General features: G+C 47.2%; 1 protein-coding gene across 3 annotated transcripts in view; it reads left to right on the forward strand.

Annotated features, from left to right (window-relative positions):
* The window catches only part of LOC133640760 (WASP homolog-associated protein with actin, membranes and microtubules), a 41,103-nt gene that overhangs the window by 15,219 nt on the left and 3,732 nt on the right, over positions 1-22,152 (forward strand). For all 3 annotated transcript variants that reach the window (XM_062034347.1, XM_062034353.1, XM_062034358.1), the window contains 3 exons: positions 694-789; positions 6,941-7,247; positions 21,221-21,357. In XM_062034347.1, coding sequence (XP_061890331.1) covers positions 694-789; positions 6,941-7,247; positions 21,221-21,357 — 540 coding nt within the window. The remainder of the gene's footprint in view (positions 1-693; positions 790-6,940; positions 7,248-21,220; positions 21,358-22,152) is intronic.

Here is a 22,152-nt window from a genome sequence, read left to right on the forward strand (position 1 = left end):
GTCTCCTTGCCACATCTTCTTACCTGCCTGTCTTCTTACCTGCCTGTCTTCTTGCCACATCTTCTTACCTGCCTGTCTTATTACCTGCCTGTCTCCTTGCCACGTCTTCTTACCTGCCTGTCTTATTACCTGCCTGTCTCCTTGCCACGTCTTCTTACCTGCCTGTCTCCTTGCCACATCTTCTTACCTGCCTGTCTCCTTGCCACATCTTCTTACCTGCCTGTCTTATTACATGCCTGTCTCCTTGCCACGTCTTCTTACCTGCCTGTCTTATTACCTGCCTGTCTCCTTGCCACGTCTTCTTACCTGCCTGTCTTATTACCTGCCTGTCTCCTTGCCACGTCTTCTTACCTGCCTGTCTTATTACGTGCCTGTCTCCTTGCCACGTCTTCTTACCTGCCTGTCTTATTACCTGCCTGTCTCCTTGCCACGTCTTCTTACCTGCCTGTCTCCTTGCCACATCTTCTTACCTGCCTGTCTCCTTGCCACGTCTTCTTACCTGCCTGTCTTATTACCTGCCTGTCTCCTTGCCACGTCTTCTTACCTGCCTGTCTCCTTGCCACGTCTTCTTACCTGCCTGTCTCCTTGCCACGTCTTCTTACCTGCCTGTCTCCTTGCCACGTCTTCTTACCTGCCTGTCTTATTACCTGCCTGTCTCCTTGCCACGTCTTCTTACCTGCCTGTCATCTGTAGAAGCGAGAGAAGAGGAAGGAGGAGGAGCAGAGGAGGAAGCAGTTTGTGGACCAGGAGAGAGAGAAGACCCTGAGCAGATTAAAGTCCTTCAGAGAGGTCAGACATGTTGACCACTATCAGCCGTGACATGTTGACCACTATCAGCCGTGACATGTTGACCACTATCAGCCGTGACATGTTGACCACTATCAGCCGTGACATGTTGACCACTATCAGCCGTGACATGTTGACCACTATCAGCCGTGACATGTTGACCACTATCAGCCGTGACATGTTGACCACTATCAGCCGTGACATGTTGACCACTATCAGCCGTGACATGTTGACCACTATCAGCCGTGACATGTTGACCACTATCAGCCGTGACATGTTGACCACTATCAGCCATGACATGTGGACCACTATCAGCCATGACATGTGGACCACTATCAGCCATGACATGTGGACCACTATCAGCCATGACATGTGGACCACTATCAGCCATGACATGTTGACCACTATCAGCCATGACATGTTGACCACTATCAGCCATGACATGTTGACCACTATCAGCCAGGACATGTTGACCACTATCAGCCATGACATGTTGACCACTATCAGCCATGACATGTTGACCACTATCAGCCATGACATGTTGACCACTATCAGCCAGGACATGTTGACCACTATCAGCCAGGACATGTTGACCACTATCAGCCGTGACATGTGGACCACTATCAGCCGTGACATGTTGACCACTATCAGCCATGACATGTTGACCACTATCAGCCATGACATGTTGACCACTATCAGCCATGACATGTTGACCACTATCAGCCAGGACATGTTGACCACTATCAGCCGTGACATGTTGACCACTATCAGCCGTGACATGTTGACCACTATCAGCCGTGACATGTTGACCACTATCAGCCGTGACATGTTGACCACTATCAGCCGTGACATGTTGACCACTATCAGCCGTGACATGTTGACCACTATCAGCCGTGACATGTTGACCACTATCAGCCGTGACATGTTGACCACTATCAGCCGTGACATGTTGACCACTATCAGCCGTGACATGTTGACCACTATCAGCCGTGACATGTTGACCACTATCAGCCGTGACATGTTGACCACTATCAGCCGTGACATGTTGACCACTATCAGCCGTGACATGTTGACCACTATCAGCCGTGACATGTTGACCACTATCAGCCGTGACATGTTGACCACTATCAGCCGTGACATGTTGACCACTATCAGCCGTGACATGTTGACCACTATCAGCCGTGACATGTTGACCACTATCAGCCGTGACATGTTGACCACTATCAGCCGTGACATGTTGACCACTATCAGCCGTGACATGTGGACCACTATCAGCCATGACATGTGGACCACTATCAGCCATGACATGTGGACCACTATCAGCCATGACATGTGGACCACTATCAGCCATGACATGTTGACCACTATCAGCCATGACATGTTGACCACTATCAGCCATGACATGTTGACCACTATCAGCCGTGACATGTTGACCACTATCAGCCAGGACATGTGGACCACTATCAGCCGTGACATGTTGACCACTATCAGCCATGACATGTTGACCACTATCAGCCATGACATGTTGACCACTATCAGCCATGACATGTTGACCACTATCAGCCGTGACATGTTGACCACTATCAGCCGTGACATGTTGACCACTATCAGCCGTGACATGTTGACCACTATCAGCCGTGACATGTTGACCACTATCAGCCGTGACATGTTGACCACTATCAGCCGTGACATGTTGACCACTATCAGCCGTGACATGTTGACCACTATCAGCCGTGACATGTTGACCACTATCAGCCGTGACATGTTGACCACTATCAGCCGTGACATGTTGACCACTATCAGCCGTGACATGTTGACCACTATCAGCCGTGACATGTGGACCACTATCAGCCATGACATGTGGACCACTATCAGCCATGACATGTTGACCACTATCAGCCATGACATGTTGACCACTATCAGCCAGGACATGTTGACCACTATCAGCCATGACATGTTGACCACTATCAGCCATGACATGTTGACCACTATCAGCCATGACATGTTGACCACTATCAGCCATGACATGTTGACCACTATCAGCCATGACATGTGGACCACTATCAGCCGTGACATGTTGACCACTATCAGCCGTGACATGTTGACCACTATCAGCCATGACATGTTGACCACTATCAGCCATGACATGTTGACCACTATCAGCCAGGACATGTTGACCACTATCAGCCAGGACATGTTGACCACTATCAGCCGTGACATGTTGACCACTATCAGCCGTGACATGTTGACCACTATCAGCCGTGACATGTTGACCACTATCAGCCGTGACATGTTGACCACTATCAGCCGTGACATGTTGACCACTATCAGCCGTGACATGTTGACCACTATCAGCCATGACATGTTGACCACTATCAGCCATGACATGTTGACCACTATCAGCCATGACATGTTGACCACTATCAGCCGTGACATGTTGACCACTATCAGCCGTGACATGTTGACCACTATCAGCCGTGACATGTTGACCACTATCAGCCGTGACATGTTGACCACTATCAGCCGTGACATGTTGACCACTATCAGCCGTGACATGTTGACCACTATCAGCCGTGACATGTTGACCACTATCAGCCGTGACATGTTGACCACTATCAGCCGTGACATGTTGACCACTATCAGCCGTGACATGTTGACCACTATCAGCCGTGACATGTTGACCACTATCAGCCGTGACATGTTGACCACTATCAGCCGTGACATGTTCACCACTATCAGCCGTGACATGTTGACCACTATCAGCCGTGACATGTTGACCACTATCAGCCGTGACATGTTGACCACTATCAGCCGTGACATGTTGACCACTATCAGCCGTGACATGTTGACCACTATCAGCCGTGACATGTTGACCACTATCAGCCGTGACATGTTGACCACTATCAGCCGTGACATGTTGACCACTATCAGCCGTGACATGTTGACCACTATCAGCCGTGACATGTTGACCACTATCAGCCGTGACATGTTGACCACTATCAGCCGTGACATGTTGACCACTATCAGCCGTGACATGTTGACCACTATCAGCCGTGACATGTTGACCACTATCAGCCGTGACATGTTGACCACTATCAGCCGTGACATGTTGACCACTATCAGCCGTGACATGTGGACCACTATCAGCCATGACATGTGGACCACTATCAGCCATGACATGTGGACCACTATCAGCCATGACATGTGGACCACTATCAGCCATGACATGTTGACCACTATCAGCCATGACATGTTGACCACTATCAGCCGTGACATGTTGACCACTATCAGCCAGGACATGTGGACCACTATCAGCCGTGACATGTTGACCACTATCAGCCATGACATGTTGACCACTATCAGCCATGACATGTTGACCACTATCAGCCATGACATGTTGACCACTATCAGCCGTGACATGTTGACCACTATCAGCCGTGACATGTTGACCACTATCAGCCGTGGCATGTTGACCACTATCAGCCGTGACATGTTGACCACTATCAGCCGTGACATGTTGACCACTATCAGCCGTGACATGTTGACCACTATCAGCCGTGACATGTTGACCACTATCAGCCGTGACATGTTGACCACTATCAGCCGTGACATGTTGACCACTATCAGCCGTGACATGTTGACCACTATCAGCCGTGACATGTTGACCACTATCAGCCGTGACATGTTGACCACTATCAGCCATGACATGTGGACCACTATCAGCCATGACATGTGGACCACTATCAGCCATGACATGTTGACCACTATCAGCCATGACATGTTGACCACTATCAGCCAGGACATGTTGACCACTATCAGCCATGACATGTTGACCACTATCAGCCATGACATGTTGACCACTATCAGCCATGACATGTTGACCACTATCAGCCAGGACATGTTGACCACTATCAGCCATGACATGTGGACCACTATCAGCCGTGACATGTTGACCACTATCAGCCGTGACATGTTGACCACTATCAGCCATGACATGTTGACCACTATCAGCCATGACATGTTGACCACTATCAGCCAGGACATGTTGACCACTATCAGCCAGGACATGTTGACCACTATCAGCCGTGACATGTTGACCACTATCAGCCGTGACATGTTGACCACTATCAGCCGTGACATGTTGACCACTATCAGCCGTGACATGTTGACCACTATCAGCCGTGACATGTTGACCACTATCAGCCGTGACATGTTGACCACTATCAGCCATGACATGTTGACCACTATCAGCCATGACATGTTGACCACTATCAGCCATGACATGTTGACCACTATCAGCCGTGACATGTTGACCACTATCAGCCAGGACATGTTGACCACTATCAGCCGTGACATGTTCACCACTATCAGCCGTGACATGTTCACCACTATCAGCCGTGACATGTTGACCACTATCAGCCGTGACATGTTGACCACTATCAGCCGTGACATGTTGACCACTATCAGCCGTGACATGTTGACCACTATCAGCCGTGACATGTTGACCACTATCAGCCGTGACATGTTGACCACTATCAGCCGTGACATGTTGACCACTATCAGCCGTGACATGTTGACCACTATCAGCCGTGACATGTTGACCACTATCAGCCATGACATGTTGACCACTATCAGCCATGACATGTTGACCACTATCAGCCAGGACATGTTGACCACTATCAGCCAGGACATGTTGACCACTATGAGCCATGACATGTTGACCACTATCAGCCAGGACATGTTGACCACTATCAGCCGTGACATGTTGACCACTATCAGCCGTGACATGTTGACCACTATCAGCCGTGACATGTTGACCACTATCAGCCGTGACATGTTGACCACTATCAGCCGTGACATGTTGACCACTATCAGCCGTGACATGTTGACCACTATCAGCCGTGACATGTTGACCACTATCAGCCGTGACATGTTGACCACTATCAGCCGTGACATGTTGACCACTATCAGCCATGACATGTTGACCACTATCAGCCAGGACATGTTGACCACTATCAGCCGTGACATGTTGACCACTATCAGCCGTGACATGTTGACCACTATCAGCCGTGACATGTTGACCACTATCAGCCATGACATGTTGACCACTATCAGCCAGGACATGTTGACCACTATCAGCCAGGACATGTTGACCACTATGAGCCATGACATGTTGACCACTATCAGCCAGGACATGTTGACCACTATCAGCCGTGACATGTTGACCACTATCAGCCGTGACATGTTGACCACTATCAGCCGTGACATGTTGACCACTATCAGCCGTGACATGTTGACCACTATCAGCCGTGACATGTTGACCACTATCAGCCGTGACATGTTGACCACTATCAGCCGTGACATGTTGACCACTATCAGCCGTGACATGTTGACCACTATCAGCCGTGACATGTTGACCACTATCAGCCATGACATGTTGACCACTATCAGCCATGACATGTTGACCACTATCAGCCATGACATGTTGACCACTATCAGCCAGGACATGTTGACCACTATCAGCCATGACATGTTGACCACTATCAGCCAGGACATGTTGACCACTATCAGCCAGGACATGTTGACCACTATCAGCCAGGACATGTTGACCACTATCAGCCAGGACATGTTGACCACTATCAGCCGTGACATGTTGACCACTATCAGCCGTGACATGTTGACCACTATCAGCCGTGACATGTTGACCACTATCAGCCGTGACATGTTGACCACTATCAGCCGTGACATGTTGACCACTATCAGCCGTGACATGTTGACCACTATCAGCCGTGACATGTTGACCACTATCAGCCGTGACATGTTGACCACTATCAGCCAGGACATGTTGACCACTATCAGCCGTGACATGTTGACCACTATCAGCCGTGACATGTTGACCACTATCAGCCAGGACATGTTGACCACTATCAGCCATGACATGTTGACCACTATCAGCCATGACATGTTGACCACTATCAGCCGTGACATGTTGACCACTATCAGCCGTGACATGTTGACCACTATCAGCCGTGACATGTTGACCACTATCAGCCGTGACATGTTGACCACTATCAGCCAGGACATGTTGACCACTATCAGCCGCGACAAGAGGAGAAAATCTGATGATGATTATTATGATGTGTTGTCTCTCCAGAAGCGAGCGGGTCAGCACGTCCTGAAGACCCCTCAGTCCAGAACATCTCGTCCCTCTCAGCCACTCTCCATCATCAGTCCTGGACCTCCTCCCTCCTCCCGTCCTCCTGTCCAAACACAGCCCAGACACATCCCACCTGCACCTGGACACACCTGTACACTCCCAGCCTTCGTACCTCCTCCTCCTCCTCCTCCTCCTCCCCCTCCAGTCAGCACTTCCTGTGAGGACACACCTATGGCGCTCAGAGACACGCCTCCTCCTCCTCCTCCTCCTCCTCCAGCCAAGAGGACACTGACACAAAACATAGGTGAGGATCCAGCTTTTATACGCTAATAATGTCAAGTATTTTAATTTTCCTGAAGGAATCAATAAAGTACTATCTATTAATGCATTCATACACACTTTCACTGTACCATATGTCAATACATACATTCATACACACTTTTTACAGCAAAATATGTCAATAAATACATTCATACACACTTTTTAAAGTAATATATGTCAATAAATACATTCAATTGAAGCACAGGCTGTATCTATTCACAGTGTGAAGCCGCTTCTAAGATACTTGTCCTCACCACCATGCTGGGAAATAAACTATCACTGGAGGGAAAGGGATGGCTAAGCATGCCACACACACACACACACACACACACACACACACACACACACGCACACACACGCACACACACACACACACACGCACACACAGAGTGGGTACAGAAAGTATTTAGACACCTTCATGTGTTTCATTAGCCGTTTGCTTAACTAAAACATGAATGTACAATCAGCACTCATCTTGATAGAAAAAAACAGATTTATATAGAAATGTTTTCAAATGTATTAAAATGTTAAAAAGGACATGTACATAAGTATTAAGACCCTCTAATCACTACTTAGTTGATGCACCTTTGGCTGCAATTCCAAGTCTTATTGAACACGATGCTTGGCACACCTTTCTTTGGTCACGTTCTCTCTTTCCTCTTCGCACCACCTCTCAAGCTCCATCAGCTTGGATGGGAAGGTTTTCATCCAGAATGTCTCTGTACATTGCTCCATTCATCTTTCCCTCTATCCTGACTCGTCTCCCAGTCTCTGCCACTGAAAGGCATCCCCACAGCATGATGCTGCCACCACTGTAGGGATGGTAGTGGTGGTGATGAGCGGTGCCTGCTTTCCGCCAAAGACTTGAATCTTTGTCTCATCAGACCGGATCATTTAGTTTCTCCTGGTCTGAGAGTCTCTCAGGTGCAAACTTTGGACACTCTACCATCCAGTGGTGGATTGTCCTTCTGGAAGGTTCTCCTCTCCTCAGAGGATGGTCATGGTCACCTCCCTGACTAGACTCAGATGAATGCAGCAATGTACAGAGACATCCTGGATGAAAACTAACTGGGAGACTAGTCAGGATAGAGGGAAAGATGAATGCAGCAATGTACAGAGACATCCTGGATGAAAACTAACTGGGAGACTAGTCAGGATAGAGGGAAAGATGAATGCAGCAATGTACAGAGACATCCTGGATGAACACTAACTGGGAGACTAGTCAGGATAGAGGGAAAGATGAATGCAGCAATGTACAGAGACATCCTGGATGAAAACTAACTGGGAGACTAGTCAGGATAGAGGGAAAGATGAATGCAGCAATGTACAGAGACATCCTGGATGAAAACTAACTGGGAGACTAGTCAGGATAGAGGGAAAGATGAATGCAGCAATGTACAGAGACATCCTGGATGAAAACTAACTGGGAGACTAGTCAGGATAGAGGGAAAGATGAATGCAGCAATGTACAGAGACATCCTGGATGAACACTAACTGGGAGACTAGTCAGGATAGAGGGAAAGATGAATGCAGCAATGTACAGAGACATCCTGGATGAAAACTAACTGGGAGACTAGTCAGGATAGAGGGAAAGATGAATGCAGCAATGTACAGAGACATCCTGGATGAAAACTAACTGGGAGACTAGTCAGGATAGAGGGAAAGATGAATGCAGCAATGTACAAAGACATCCTGGATGAACACTAACTGGGAGACTAGTCAGGATAGAGGGAAAGATGAATGCAGCAATGTACAGAGACATCCTGGATGAAAACTAACTGGGAGACTAGTCAGGATAGAGGGAAAGATGAATGCAGCAATGTACAGAGACATCCTGGATGAACACTAACTGGGAGACTAGTCAGGATAGAGGGAAAGATGAATGCAGCAATGTACAGAGACATCCTGGATGAAAACTAACTGGGAGACTAGTCAGGATAGAGGGAAAGATGAATGCAGCAATGTACAGAGACATCCTGGATGAAAACTAACTGGGAGACTAGTCAGGATAGAGGGAAAGATGAATGCAGCAATGTACAGAGACATCCTGGATGAAAACTAACTGGGAGACTAGTCAGGATAGAGGGAAAGATGAATGCAGCAATGTACAGAGACATCCTGGATGAACACTAACTGGGAGACTAGTCAGGATAGAGGGAAAGATGAATGCAGCAATGTACAGAGACATCCTGGATGAAAACTAACTGGGAGACTAGTCAGGATAGAGGGAAAGATGAATGCAGCAATGTACAGAGACATCCTGGATGAAAACTAACTGGGAGACTAGTCAGGATAGAGGGAAAGATGAATGCAGCAATGTACAAAGACATCCTGGATGAACACTAACTGGGAGACTAGTCAGGATAGAGGGAAAGATGAATGCAGCAATGTACAGAGACATCCTGGATGAACACTAACTGGGAGACTAGTCAGGATAGAGGGAAAGATGAATGCAGCAATGTACAAAGACATCCTGGATGAACACTAACTGGGAGACTAGTCAGGATAGAGGGAAAGATGAATGCAGCAATGTACAAAGACATCCTGGATGAACACTAACTGGGAGACTAGTCAGGATAGAGGGAAAGATGAATGCAGCAATGTACAAAGACAACCTGGATGAACACTAACTGGGAGACTAGTCAGGATAGAGGGAAAGATGAATGCAGCAATGTACAAAGACATCCTGGATGAACACTAACTGGGAGACTAGTCAGGATAGAGGGAAAGATGAATGCAGCAATGTACAGAGACATCCTGGATGAACACTAACTGGGAGACTAGTCAGGATAGAGGGAAAGATGAATGCAGCAATGTACAGAGACATCCTGGATGAACACTAACTGGGAGACTAGTCAGGATAGAGGGAAAGATGAATGCAGCAATGTACAAAGACAACCTGGATGAACACTAACTGGGAGACTAGTCAGGATTAGGGATGTCCGATAATGGCTTTTTGCAGATATCCGATATTCCGATATTGTCCAACTCTTTAGTTACCGATACCGATATCAACCGATACCGATATCAACCGCTATATGCAGTCGTGGAATTAACACATTATTATGCCTAATTTGGACAACCAGGTATAGTGAAGATAAGGTACTTTTTAAAAAAATTAGTAAAATAAGATAAATAAATTAAAAACATTTTCTTGAATAAAAAAGAAAGTACAACAATATAAAAACAGTTACATAGAAACTAGTAATGAATGAAAATGAGTCAAATGAAGTGTTAAAGGTTAGTACTATTAGTGGAGCAGCAGCACGCACAATCATGTGTGCTTACGGACTGTATCCCTTGCAGACTGTATTGATATATATTGATATATAATGCTTACGGACTGTATCCCTTGCAGACTGTATTGATATATATTGATATATAATGTAGGAAGCAGAATATTAATAACAGAAAGAAACAACCCTTTTGTGTGAATGAGTGTAAATGGGGTGAGTTGGTGCACTAATTGTAAGTGTATCTTGTGTTTTTTATGTGGATTTAATTTTTAAAAAACAAAAAAAAACGATACCGATAATAAAAAACCGATACCGATAATTTCCGATATTACATTTTATTGCATATATCGTCCGATAATATCGGCAGGCCGATATTATCGGACATCTCTAGTCAGGATAGAGGGAAATATGATTGCAGCAACTAAATGTGATCTCTGCAAGGGGTACACATGACTTCCAAAGCAGGACCCCCACCCAGACATGTTGTACTATACTAATCCATAGCTTATGAAAAACAAGATGTATTTTATTTTCATTACAAGATGGCCAAATCAGTAATATTACAAAATATTGTCATGAAAATGACTCCTCATTTGAGTGTTCTTATAAAAGACTGGTGTGAGACGGGTGTGCTGCTGGTATTGCCACATGTGATGTTGCTCACATGTGCTCAGGGAGTTTTTGTGTTGGCTCACACATGAACAATTAGAGAGAACATTGCTCTAGACTGACCTTGGAGCACCGCGTCCACCACCCGAGTCTGACTGTCTGCTTTCACGTTAGTTGAGGATTCTTTCCTCCATCTGTCGGAGCTCAAAAGCAAGTCCACTCACTGCTGAATATACTTTAGCTGATTTTTGACCTCTCACATTTTATTCTGTAACTTAAAGAGTTGTTTCCTTACTCTCTATCACCAGCCTTGTTGTTATCCTCCTGCTTGGTCCAATTCTGCATATGACCTTTAAAATCACAGCATTAATTGTCCTAGTAAACATTCAATCAATACTCCTAATTCAAAGATTATATGTACTACTTCATGTATTTTAAGTAACATTTTAAATCAACTAAAGATTGTCTATAAGTTAATTCAACTATCATTTGTGTCTGTCAGTTACATTCGAGCATGCTACACTTCACTTGTGCACTCTGACTTCCTGTCGTGCGTGATAGTCTACAAAATAAAAGCATGCATTTATTCTCGTTAGTTTATTACCATGCCGTAAAAGCCAGAGGTCCCTAAGAATGTCTAGTCCACATGTGTTTACATCAATTATAACACCTCATTTTAACCATGGGGTCACATTTCCATGACCTCGCTGCTCTTTCAAACCAGCCACAACACACACACACACACACCGCACACCACACACACACACCACACACACACACACACACACACACCCACACACACAGTGTTAGGCTCCAGTCATTTCCATAGCGTGGTCACACACACACACACACACACTTGTTTTAAGAGATAAGGCGAATAACACTTCTCTCTTTTTTTTTTTTTTCTTCCTCAGCCTCTAAACATGTAACTTATTTTATATCACTTTATCATGTTATACATATCGACTCTTATTATAGTTATTAATCTAGGCTTTTATTTGTAGTTATTATTCAACAATATTCAAAGCAAACAGTTGTAAAGCTTATAGTTACTCGCATTATACTGTTGAGATTTGGTGTGCCTCCTTATTTATTCTATGTTATGCCATCATCTTATCTTAGCTCACCCCCCACATGTACAGTATGGTGTACTGCAAATGTCTAAATACAAATACAAATAATCCAAGCTAAAATGTTAGACTACACTTTAAAGTTAAACCGACTTTGAACTTGCACGTAATGCATTCTTTTTCAAACTTCCACTCCCGATGTGCCACACACACACACACACACACACACACACACACACACACACACACACACACACACACACACACACACACACACACACACACACACACAAGGCTGTGTGTGTGCGTGAGTGCACATTCTAAGAGATAAGGCGAATCACAGTCCACATTTTCTTCCTATCTTATTTCAATACCCCCACATTATCTGTCGTACGCATTAGTTTATTCCATTTTGCATCTAATTATTCTTATTGATTTCTTCCCATTCCACTTAAACAACCAAACTTGCAGTGAACTACCACCAATAGCATACGCTGACACACCAATACCATGTTTTCCCAATCCATTCTCTTCACCTTCCCTTCAGAACCTCTCTCTCTCTCTCTCTCTCTCTCTCTCTCTCTCTCTCTCTCTCTCTCTCTCTCTCTCTCTCTCTCTCTCTCTCTCTCTCTCTCTCTCTCTCTCTCTCTCTCTCTCTACTCACAATAATAACTTACATGTAATACATCCATTTTTCTATTTCTCTCCTTAACAACACATCAATCCAAAATAAATCAGTCTTATAAATACCACAAGGTCAACAACAATCCAAAAGCATATAATGTCACGTGTCTTTCTTTATCTCTTAACAGTTATTCCTACTTCATGCTATGACCACTACACTTAGAATGCCAAGCTAAATGCTAACCTAGCCTTACTAGGCCTCAGTAAACTCATTTTAGCTAAACTAGCTCAATGCTAAACTAATCCTATGCTAATCTAATTTATGCTAAACTATGCTATGCTAACAGTGACACACCTCTTCGGCCCACGTCTAACGTGCAGCACGTCACACAGCCTCGTCACGGTGACGCACCTCTTATCTCAAATGTCTCCTAAAAGAGCCTCCTCTCATATTTCACTTCCTGCCGTATGTTATTCTGAACTTTGAACTTGCATTAAACAAAAATATGTTGGGGAAGGGAGGGATCTGTCTGATCTCTCTCCTTTTATTACTGCGTCACACGTGCAAAAACAATTAACAAAGAGAGAGAGCCTTTTTGTGTAATCAAAATCTCAGACACTTTCATACAAAACTATAATATCGCACAGTCACAATCACACCCACACAGTTAAAAACAACCTCAACAGTCAACTATTTTTCTCACCCAGAAGCACAGCTGTATTATATCAAAACTTATTCATAATAAACAACATTTATCATTCACTCTGAGCGGGACCAAGTGGCTGGGGAGAGGGAAGTCTGGGCTTCCCTGCTTAGGCTGCTGTCCCCGCGACCCGACCTCGGATAAGCGGAAGAAGATGGATGTATGGATGGATCATTCACTCATATGATTTCCGAACATAAACTTCGTCTATCTTCTCATACAAACACACACAGTTTGGACAGTTTCCGAAACTTTACAGACTAGCATGGAATGTAATGGGGAGGCGGGGGTGTGGGAGTAATGTAAGGGGGAGGCGGGTGTGTGGGAGTAATGTAAGGGGGAGGCGGGTGTGTGGGAGTAATGTAACGGGGAGGCGGGGGTGTGGGAGTAATGTAACGGGGAGGCGGGGGTGTGGGAGTAATGTAAGGGGGAGGCGGGTGTGTGGGAGTAATGTAAGGGGGAGGCGGGTGTGTGGGAGTAATGTAACGGGGAGGCGGGTGTGTGGGAGTAATGTAACGGGGAGGCGGGTGTGTGGGAGTAATGTAACGGGGAGGCGGGGGTGTGGGAGTAATGTAACGGGGAGGCGGGGTGGGAGTAATGTAACGGGGAGGCGGGTGTGTGGGAGTAATGTAACGGGGAGGCGGGGGTGTGGGAGTAATGTAAGGGGGAGGCGGGGGTGTGGGAGTAATGTAACGGGGAGGCGGGTGTGTGGGAGTAATGTAACGGGGAGGCGGGGGTGTGGGAGTAATGTAACGGGGAGGCGGGTGTGTGGGAGTAATGTAACGGGGAGGCGGGTGTGTGGGAGTAATGTAACGGGGAGGCGGGTGTGTGGGAGTAATGTAACGGGGAGGCGGGGGTGTGGGAGTAATGTAACGGGGAGGCGGGTGTGTGGGAGTAATGTAACGGGGAGGCGGGGGTGTGGGAGTAATGTAACGGGGAGGCGGGTGTGTGGGAGTAATGTAACGGGGAGGCGGGGGTGTGGGAGTAATGTAACGGGGAGGCGGGGGTGTGGGAGTAATGTAAGGGGGAGGCGGGGGTGTGGGAGTAATGTAAGGGGGAGGCGGGGGTGTGGGAGTAATGTAACGGGGAGGCGGGTGTGTGGGAGTAATGTAACGGGGAGGCGGGTGTGTGGGAGTAATGTAACGGGGAGGCGGGTGTGTGGGAGTAATGTAACGGGGAGGCGGGGGTGTGGGAGTAATGTAAGGGGGAGGCGGGTGTGTGGGAGTAATGTAAGGGGGAGGCGGGCGTGTGGGAGTAATGTAACGGGGAGGCGGGGGTGTGGGAGTAATGTAACGGGGAGGCGGGGTGTGGGAGTAATGTAACGGGGAGGCGGGGGTGTGGGAGTAATGTAACGGGGAGGCGGGTGTGTGGGAGTAATGTAAGGGGGAGGCGGGTGTGTGGGAGTAATGTAAGGGGGAGGCGGGTGTGTGGGAGTAATGTAAGGGGGAGGCGGGGGTGTGGGAGTAATGTAACGGGGAGGCGGGTGTGTGGGAGTAATGTAACGGGGAGGCGGGTGTGTGGGAGTAATGTAACGGGGAGGCGGGTGTGTGGGAGTAATGTAACGGGGAGGCGGGTGTGTGGGAGTAATGTAAGGGGGAGGCGGGTGTGTGGGAGTAATGTAAGGGGGAGGCGGGTGTGTGGGAGTAATGTAAGGGGGAGGCGGGTGTGTGGGAGTAATGTAACGGGGAGGCGGGTGTGTGGGAGTAATGTAAGGGGGAGGCGGGGGTGTGGGAGTAATGTAACGGGGAGGCGGGTGTGTGGGAGTAATGTAAGGGGGAGGCGGGGGTGTGGGAGTAATGTAACGGGGAGGCGGGTGTGTGGGAGTAATGTAACGGGGAGGCGGGTGTGTGGGAGTAATGTAACGGGGAGGCGGGTGTGTGGGAGTAATGTAACGGGGAGGCGGGTGTGGGAGTAATGTAACGGGGAGGCGGGTGTGTGGGAGTAATGTAACGGGGAGGCGGGGGTGTGGGAGTAATGTAAGGGGGAGGCGGGTGTGTGGGAGTAATGTAAGGGGGAGGCGGGTGTGTGGGAGTAATGTAACGGGGAGGCGGGTGTGTGGGAGTAATGTAACGGGGAGGCGGGTGTGTGGGAGTAATGTAACGGGGAGGCGGGGTGTGGGAGTAATGTAACGGGGAGGCGGGTGTGTGGGAGTAATGTAACGGGGAGGCGGGTGTGTGGGAGTAATGTAACGGGGAGGCGGGGGTGTGGGAGTAATGTAACGGGGAGGCGGGGGTGTGGGAGTAATGTAACGGGGAGGCGGGTGTGTGGGAGTAATGTAAGGGGGAGGCGGGTGTGTGGGAGTAATGTAAGGGGGAGGCGGGTGTGTGGGAGTAATGTAAGGGGGAGGCGGGGGTGTGGGAGTAATGTAACGGGGAGGCGGGTGTGTGGGAGTAATGTAACGGGGAGGCGGGTGTGTGGGAGTAATGTAACGGGGAGGCGGGTGTGTGGGAGTAATGTAACGGGGAGGCGGGTGTGTGGGAGTAATGTAAGGGGGAGGCGGGTGTGTGGGAGTAATGTAAGGGGGAGGCGGGTGTGTGGGAGTAATGTAAGGGGGAGGCGGGTGTGTGGGAGTAATGTAAGGGGGAGGCGGGTGTGTGGGAGTAATGTAACGGGGAGGCGGGTGTGTGGGAGTAATGTAAGGGGGAGGCGGGGGTGTGGGAGTAATGTAACGGGGAGGCGGGTGTGTGGGAGTAATGTAAGGGGGAGGCGGGGGTGTGGGAGTAATGTAACGGGGAGGCGGGTGTGTGGGAGTAATGTAACGGGGAGGCGGGTGTGTGGGAGTAATGTAACGGGGAGGCGGGTGTGTGGGAGTAATGTAACGGGGAGGCGGGTGTGTGGGAGTAATGTAACGGGGAGGCGGGGGTGTGGGAGTAATGTAACGGGGAGGCGGGTGTGTGGGAGTAATGTAACGGGGAGGCGGGTGTGTGGGAGTAATGTAACGGGGAGGCGGGGGTGTGGGAGTAATGTAACGGGGAGGCGGGTGTGTGGGAGTAATGTAACGGGGAGGCGGGTGTGTGGGAGTAATGTAACGGGGAGGCGGGGGTGTGGGAGTAATGTAACGGGGAGGCGGGTGTGTGGGAGTAATGTAACGGGGAGGCGGGTGTGTGGGAGTAATGTAACGGGGAGGCGGGGGTGTGGGAGTAATGTAACGGGGAGGCGGGTGTGTGGGAGTAATGTAACGGGGAGGCGGGTGTGTGGGAGTAATGTAAGGGGGAGGCGGGGGTGTGGGAGTAATGTAACGGGGAGGCGGGGGTGTGGGAGTAATGTAACGGGGAGGCGGGTGTGTGGGAGTAATGTAACGGGGAGGCGGGTGTGTGGGAGTAATGTAACGGGGAGGCGGGTGTGTGGGAGTAATGTAACGGGGAGGCGGGTGTGGGAGTAATGTAACGGGGAGGCGGGTGTGTGGGAGTAATGTAACGGGGAGGCGGGGGTGTGGGAGTAATGTAAGGGGGAGGCGGGTGTGTGGGAGTAATGTAAGGGGGAGGCGGGTGTGTGGGAGTAATGTAACGGGGAGGCGGGTGTGTGGGAGTAATGTAACGGGGAGGCGGGGGTTTGGGAGTAATGTAAGGGGGAGGCGGGTGTGTGGGAGTAATGTAAGGGGGAGGCGGGTGTGTGGGAGTAATGTAACGGGGAGGCGGGTGTGTGGGAGTAATGTAAGGGGGAGGCGGGGGTGTGGGAGTAATGTAACGGGGAGGCGGGGGTGTGGGAGTAATGTAACGGGGAGGCGGGGGTGTGGGAGTAATGATTCACTTTCAAGAGAGGGAGAATGAAAAAGATCAGGTGCATACACAATTGTTATTAAAATAGGCATATATAAATGTACCAACAATAAAACTGAATCACTCCACATCCAACACACTTTTCAACATTGACCAATACACACACACATTAACAAAATAGAACCCAACCCAGTCCGGACAATATTAACAATTATACATGCGTGTTTGTTGTGGAACAATCGTGTCATATCCTGAACGCAGGTCACTTCTTACTCATAAAACGGCGATGAACCCGCCCAGCGGAGCAGACCCTACGTTGCCACCCTGACCAACACGGAAACAGCCTAAAGGTGGTGTAGAATCACTGGTCATCAGCCGACAATTCTACAGCCATCATGTTTGGTCACTTCCAAAACTGCTTCACCAAAGCTCAACTGTATGGAGCCTGAACTCCATCTGTCTAACTGATCTCCATCTGTCTAACTGATCTCCATCTGTCTAACTGATCTCCATCTGTCTAACTGATCTCCATCTGTCTAACTGATCTCCATCCGTCTAACTGATCTCCGTCCGTCTAACTGATCTCCATCTGTCTAACTGATATCCGTCCGTCTAACTGATCTCCGTCCGTCTAACTGATCTCCGTCCGTCTAACTGATCTCCGTCCGTCTAACTGATCTCCATCTGTCTAACTGATCTCCGTCTGTCTAACTGATCTCCGTCCGTCTAACTGATCTCCGTCCGTCTAACTGATCTCCGTCCGTCTAACTGATCTCCGTCCGTCTAACTCAGGGGTCGGCAACCTTTGCCACTCAAAGAGCCATTTTGGCAAGTTTCACAAATTAAAGAAAATAATGGGAGCCACAAAAAATAAATTTAAATTTAAAATGAAAAACACCGCATACAAAGCTTTAATTGCTTTGTGCTATGTTAACCAGGGGTCTCAGACACATGCACCGGCACGCACTTTAATATGGAAATTTGATGTTAGCGCGGTCCGTGAGTTTTGAATGAATGGCGTTTGATAGCGTCATACTTGCCAATCCTCTCATTATTTCCGGTCGACTCCCGAATATCAGGGCGTGATGGCACTGCTTTTGGCGCCCTCTACAGTCTGCCAAAACAGTGTGCCTGCTCGACCACATGTAGAATGCAGCTTCAGCTTGCTCATGTAAGTGACAGCAAGGCGTACTACTTCAACAGCCACACATCTTACACTGACGGTAGCCGTACAAAAACAACTTTAACACTGTTACGTTACAAATATGCGCCACACTTTGAACCCACACCAAAAAAGAATGACAAACACATTTCTGGAGAACATCTGCACTGTAACACAACATAAACACAACACAATAAATACCCAGAATCCCATGCAGCCCTAACTCTTCCGCTCAACCGACGCACGGAGGGCGGGGAGGGTTGATGTGTGGGGGGGTTTGGTGGTAGCGGGGGTGTATAATCTAGACCGGAAGAGTTAGGGCTGCATGGGATTGTGGGTATTGGTTGTGTTGTGTTACACTACCGTCAGTGTAAGCTGTGTGGCTGATGAGTAAGTATGCTTTGCTGTCTCCTATGTGTGCAAGTAAAAGCTACATACAACATGTGGCCGGGTTGGCACGCTGTTAGTAAATGCTGTAGAGGACAATTACTGCAGTGCATTTAAGGCACGCCCTTTTTTTAGTGATTAGAGTGAAAATAGGATTATAATTGCCCTTGGAGATTTCTTAGACAGGCACTGAGATCCACAAGTCTCCTGGGAAAATCGGGGGGTCAGCAAGTATGCAGCTGAGCCGCATCAGAGTGGTCAAAGAGCCGCATGCGGCTCCGGAGCCGCGGGTTGCCGACCCCTGGTCTAACTGATCTCCATCCGTCTAACTGATCTCCATCCGTCTAACTGATCTCCATCCGTCTAACTGATCTCCATCCGTCTAACTGATCTCCATCCGTCTAACTGATCTCCATCCGTCTAACTGATCTCCATCCGTCTAACTGATCTCCATCCGTCTAACTGATCTCCATCCGTCTAACTGATCTCCATCCGTCTAACTGATCTCCATCCGTCTAACTGATCTCCATCCGTCTAACTGATCTCCATCCGTCTAACTGATCTCCATCCGTCTAACTGATCTCCATCTGTCTAACTGATCTCCATCCGTCTAACTGATCTCCATCCGTCTAACTGATCTCCATCCGTCTAACTGATCTCCATCTGTCTAACTGATCTCCATCCGTCTAACTGATCTCCGTCTGTCTAACTGATCTCCATCTGTCTAACTGATCTCCATCTGTCTAACTGCAGCTCACTAATCAGAACGTCGTGACAAATATCAGCTCAGTCGATCTCCCTTATCGGAGTCACTAAGAGGTCACTAAAATGGGGCCTTTACCGCTGCAGCTCCACAAAAACAGATGTGTCGCACATTCACAAACTTATCAACAATTGTTATAGTCAAATGTACCACCAGCTAGTTAAATGTTCTTACTTTAGCTGTATCCAAACTGTGCTAACCTGGTGTACTTGCAGAAGAAGAAGAAGACGTGAAAAAATGTATTTGCCTCAAATAGTCTGTGCTAAACACTCCTGAACCACCACTATTCTAGTAACAGTTACCCTTTTATTAAAAAAAAAAAAGACAAGTTTTGTAACAAACACACAAACAATATAATCACATATGTAGCAACACAAGCCAACCATACGTACCACATTCCAGGTTGTTTTTGGAGAACCTGGCTAAACCTATCTTTGATCCAAAATAGGTTCAGCAATTAGTCTTACCAGTCCCGACCATCTCCAGACAGACAGCGTTTACACATTAAGCAAAATTGCTTACCTTTAGGTGTGCGCAGTGCAACTGTGTCTGCCTTGAGAGACCGGGAGTCTGGATGTGACTGCAGCGTTTTAGACCATCCTGTTGGTGATGCCAAGTTTATGTGGTGGAATGTCCGAATCTTAAACAGCAACAAAAGTGACTTTAGTAGAAAAGTTGTATTTACCCATAATCAAATGGTACAAGGTTGGATTGAATTGCCATGATTAAAGACAGTTTTCTCCGGAGAAAAAGAAAGAGCTCCCTCGAGCAGGGAAACAAAGGAAAGAGCTAGAATCATGCCTAGACTTGGTCTACTTGGTTGTTTATGTCTTTCCCTCGTGTGTCAAGGTCCAGTTGTTTTGGACCTGTTTGTTCTGCAACATCCTTCAATCCCTTAGCCATAACAAACAATCAAAACATCTTTTAAAATGTCAGGACCACCAATCAAAACATCTTGTACAATGTCAGGACCACCAATCAAAACATCTTTTACAATGTCAGGACCACCAATCAAAACATCTTTTACAATGTCAGGACCACCAATCAAAACATCTTTTACAATGTCAGGACCACCAATCAAAACATCTTGTACAATGTCAGGACCACCAATCAAAACATCTTTTACAATGTCAGGACCACCAATCAAAACATCTTTTACAATGTCAGGACCACCAATCAAAACATCTTGTACAATGTCAGGACCACCAATCAAAACATCTTTTACAATGTCAGGACCACCAATCAAAACATCTTGTACAATGTCAGGACCACCAATCAAAACATATTTTACAATGTCAGGACCACCAATCAAAACATCTTGTACAATGTCAGGACCACCAATCAAAACATCTTGTATAATGTCAGGACCACCAATCAAAACATCTTTTACAATGTCAGGACCACCAATCAAAACATCTTTTACAATGTCAGGACCACCAATCAAAACATCTTTTAAAATGTCAGGACCACCAATCAAAACATCTTGTATAATGTCAGGACCACCAATCAAAACATCTTGTACAATGTCAGGACCACCAATCAAAACATCTTGTATAATGTCAGGTGTGTGTGTGTGTGTGTGTGTGTGTGTGTGTGTGTGTGTGTGTGTGTGTGTGTGTGTGTGTGTGTGTGTGTGTGTGTGTGTGTGTGTGTGTGTGTGTGTGTGTGTGTGTGTCCTGCAGGAAGTATGGATGAAGTCCTGGCGTCTCTGCAGCGAGGACAGATCCAGCTGAGGAAGACCAAGACCTCCATGAAGTCTCCTGCTGACCCCAGAACTTCTCTGATGTCTTCCATCCGACAGGGAGTCACCTTGAAGAAGGTACCATCTAAATGTTGACTTCATCTTGTCCCAAAGTCTTCCACTCCATAGCCTTGTGTTTCCTCTAGCTACATTGTGATGTCACAGCCAGGTGGAAGTCCTTATTTGGACGTTAGACCTTGTGTTTCCTCTGGCTACATTGTGATGTCACAGCCAGGTGGAAGTCCTTATTTGGACGTTAGACCTTGTGTTTCCTCTGGCTAGGGTCCTTGTGCTGCTATATTGACATATTGAGCTGCTGCATGGCCTCTGAGTTGGTGAGAGTTAATTGTAGATGATAAATCATGTCTCTCACCTGGATAGTAGAAGGTTGTGGACATAAACCCACAAGTTGGTACACTTTCACATCCAACTTAGACCCGGAGATGGCCAGAAAGACACAAACAAACTATTTTTTTCAACCCTTTGTGTGGATGATGATGAATTGTTGATGTAAAGGGGAAGATATAAACATCCCATCAGTCTTTATCCCAGTGAGAGCAGACATTGTACAGTAAGTGATTGTTTTATTATGTTTGTATATCTTGTTTAGCACTTAGCAATACTGCTACATGATGCTTAGTGTTTGACTAAAGCTGCATCTGTTTAGCACACAGCTTCCAAAACTTGTAGATCATCCTCCTTATATTCAGGCTCAAAAATATAATATGTCAATATTACATGTTATTATGAATGTTACTACATGACATATATATTACATGTTATTATGAATGTTACTACATGACATATATATTACATGTTATTATGAATGTTACTACATGACATATATATTACATGTTTTTATGAATGTTACTA

This window comes from Entelurus aequoreus, linkage group LG02 (assembly GCF_033978785.1).
Source record: "Entelurus aequoreus isolate RoL-2023_Sb linkage group LG02, RoL_Eaeq_v1.1, whole genome shotgun sequence".
In the NCBI taxonomy this organism is placed as follows: Eukaryota; Metazoa; Chordata; class Actinopteri; order Syngnathiformes; family Syngnathidae; genus Entelurus; species Entelurus aequoreus.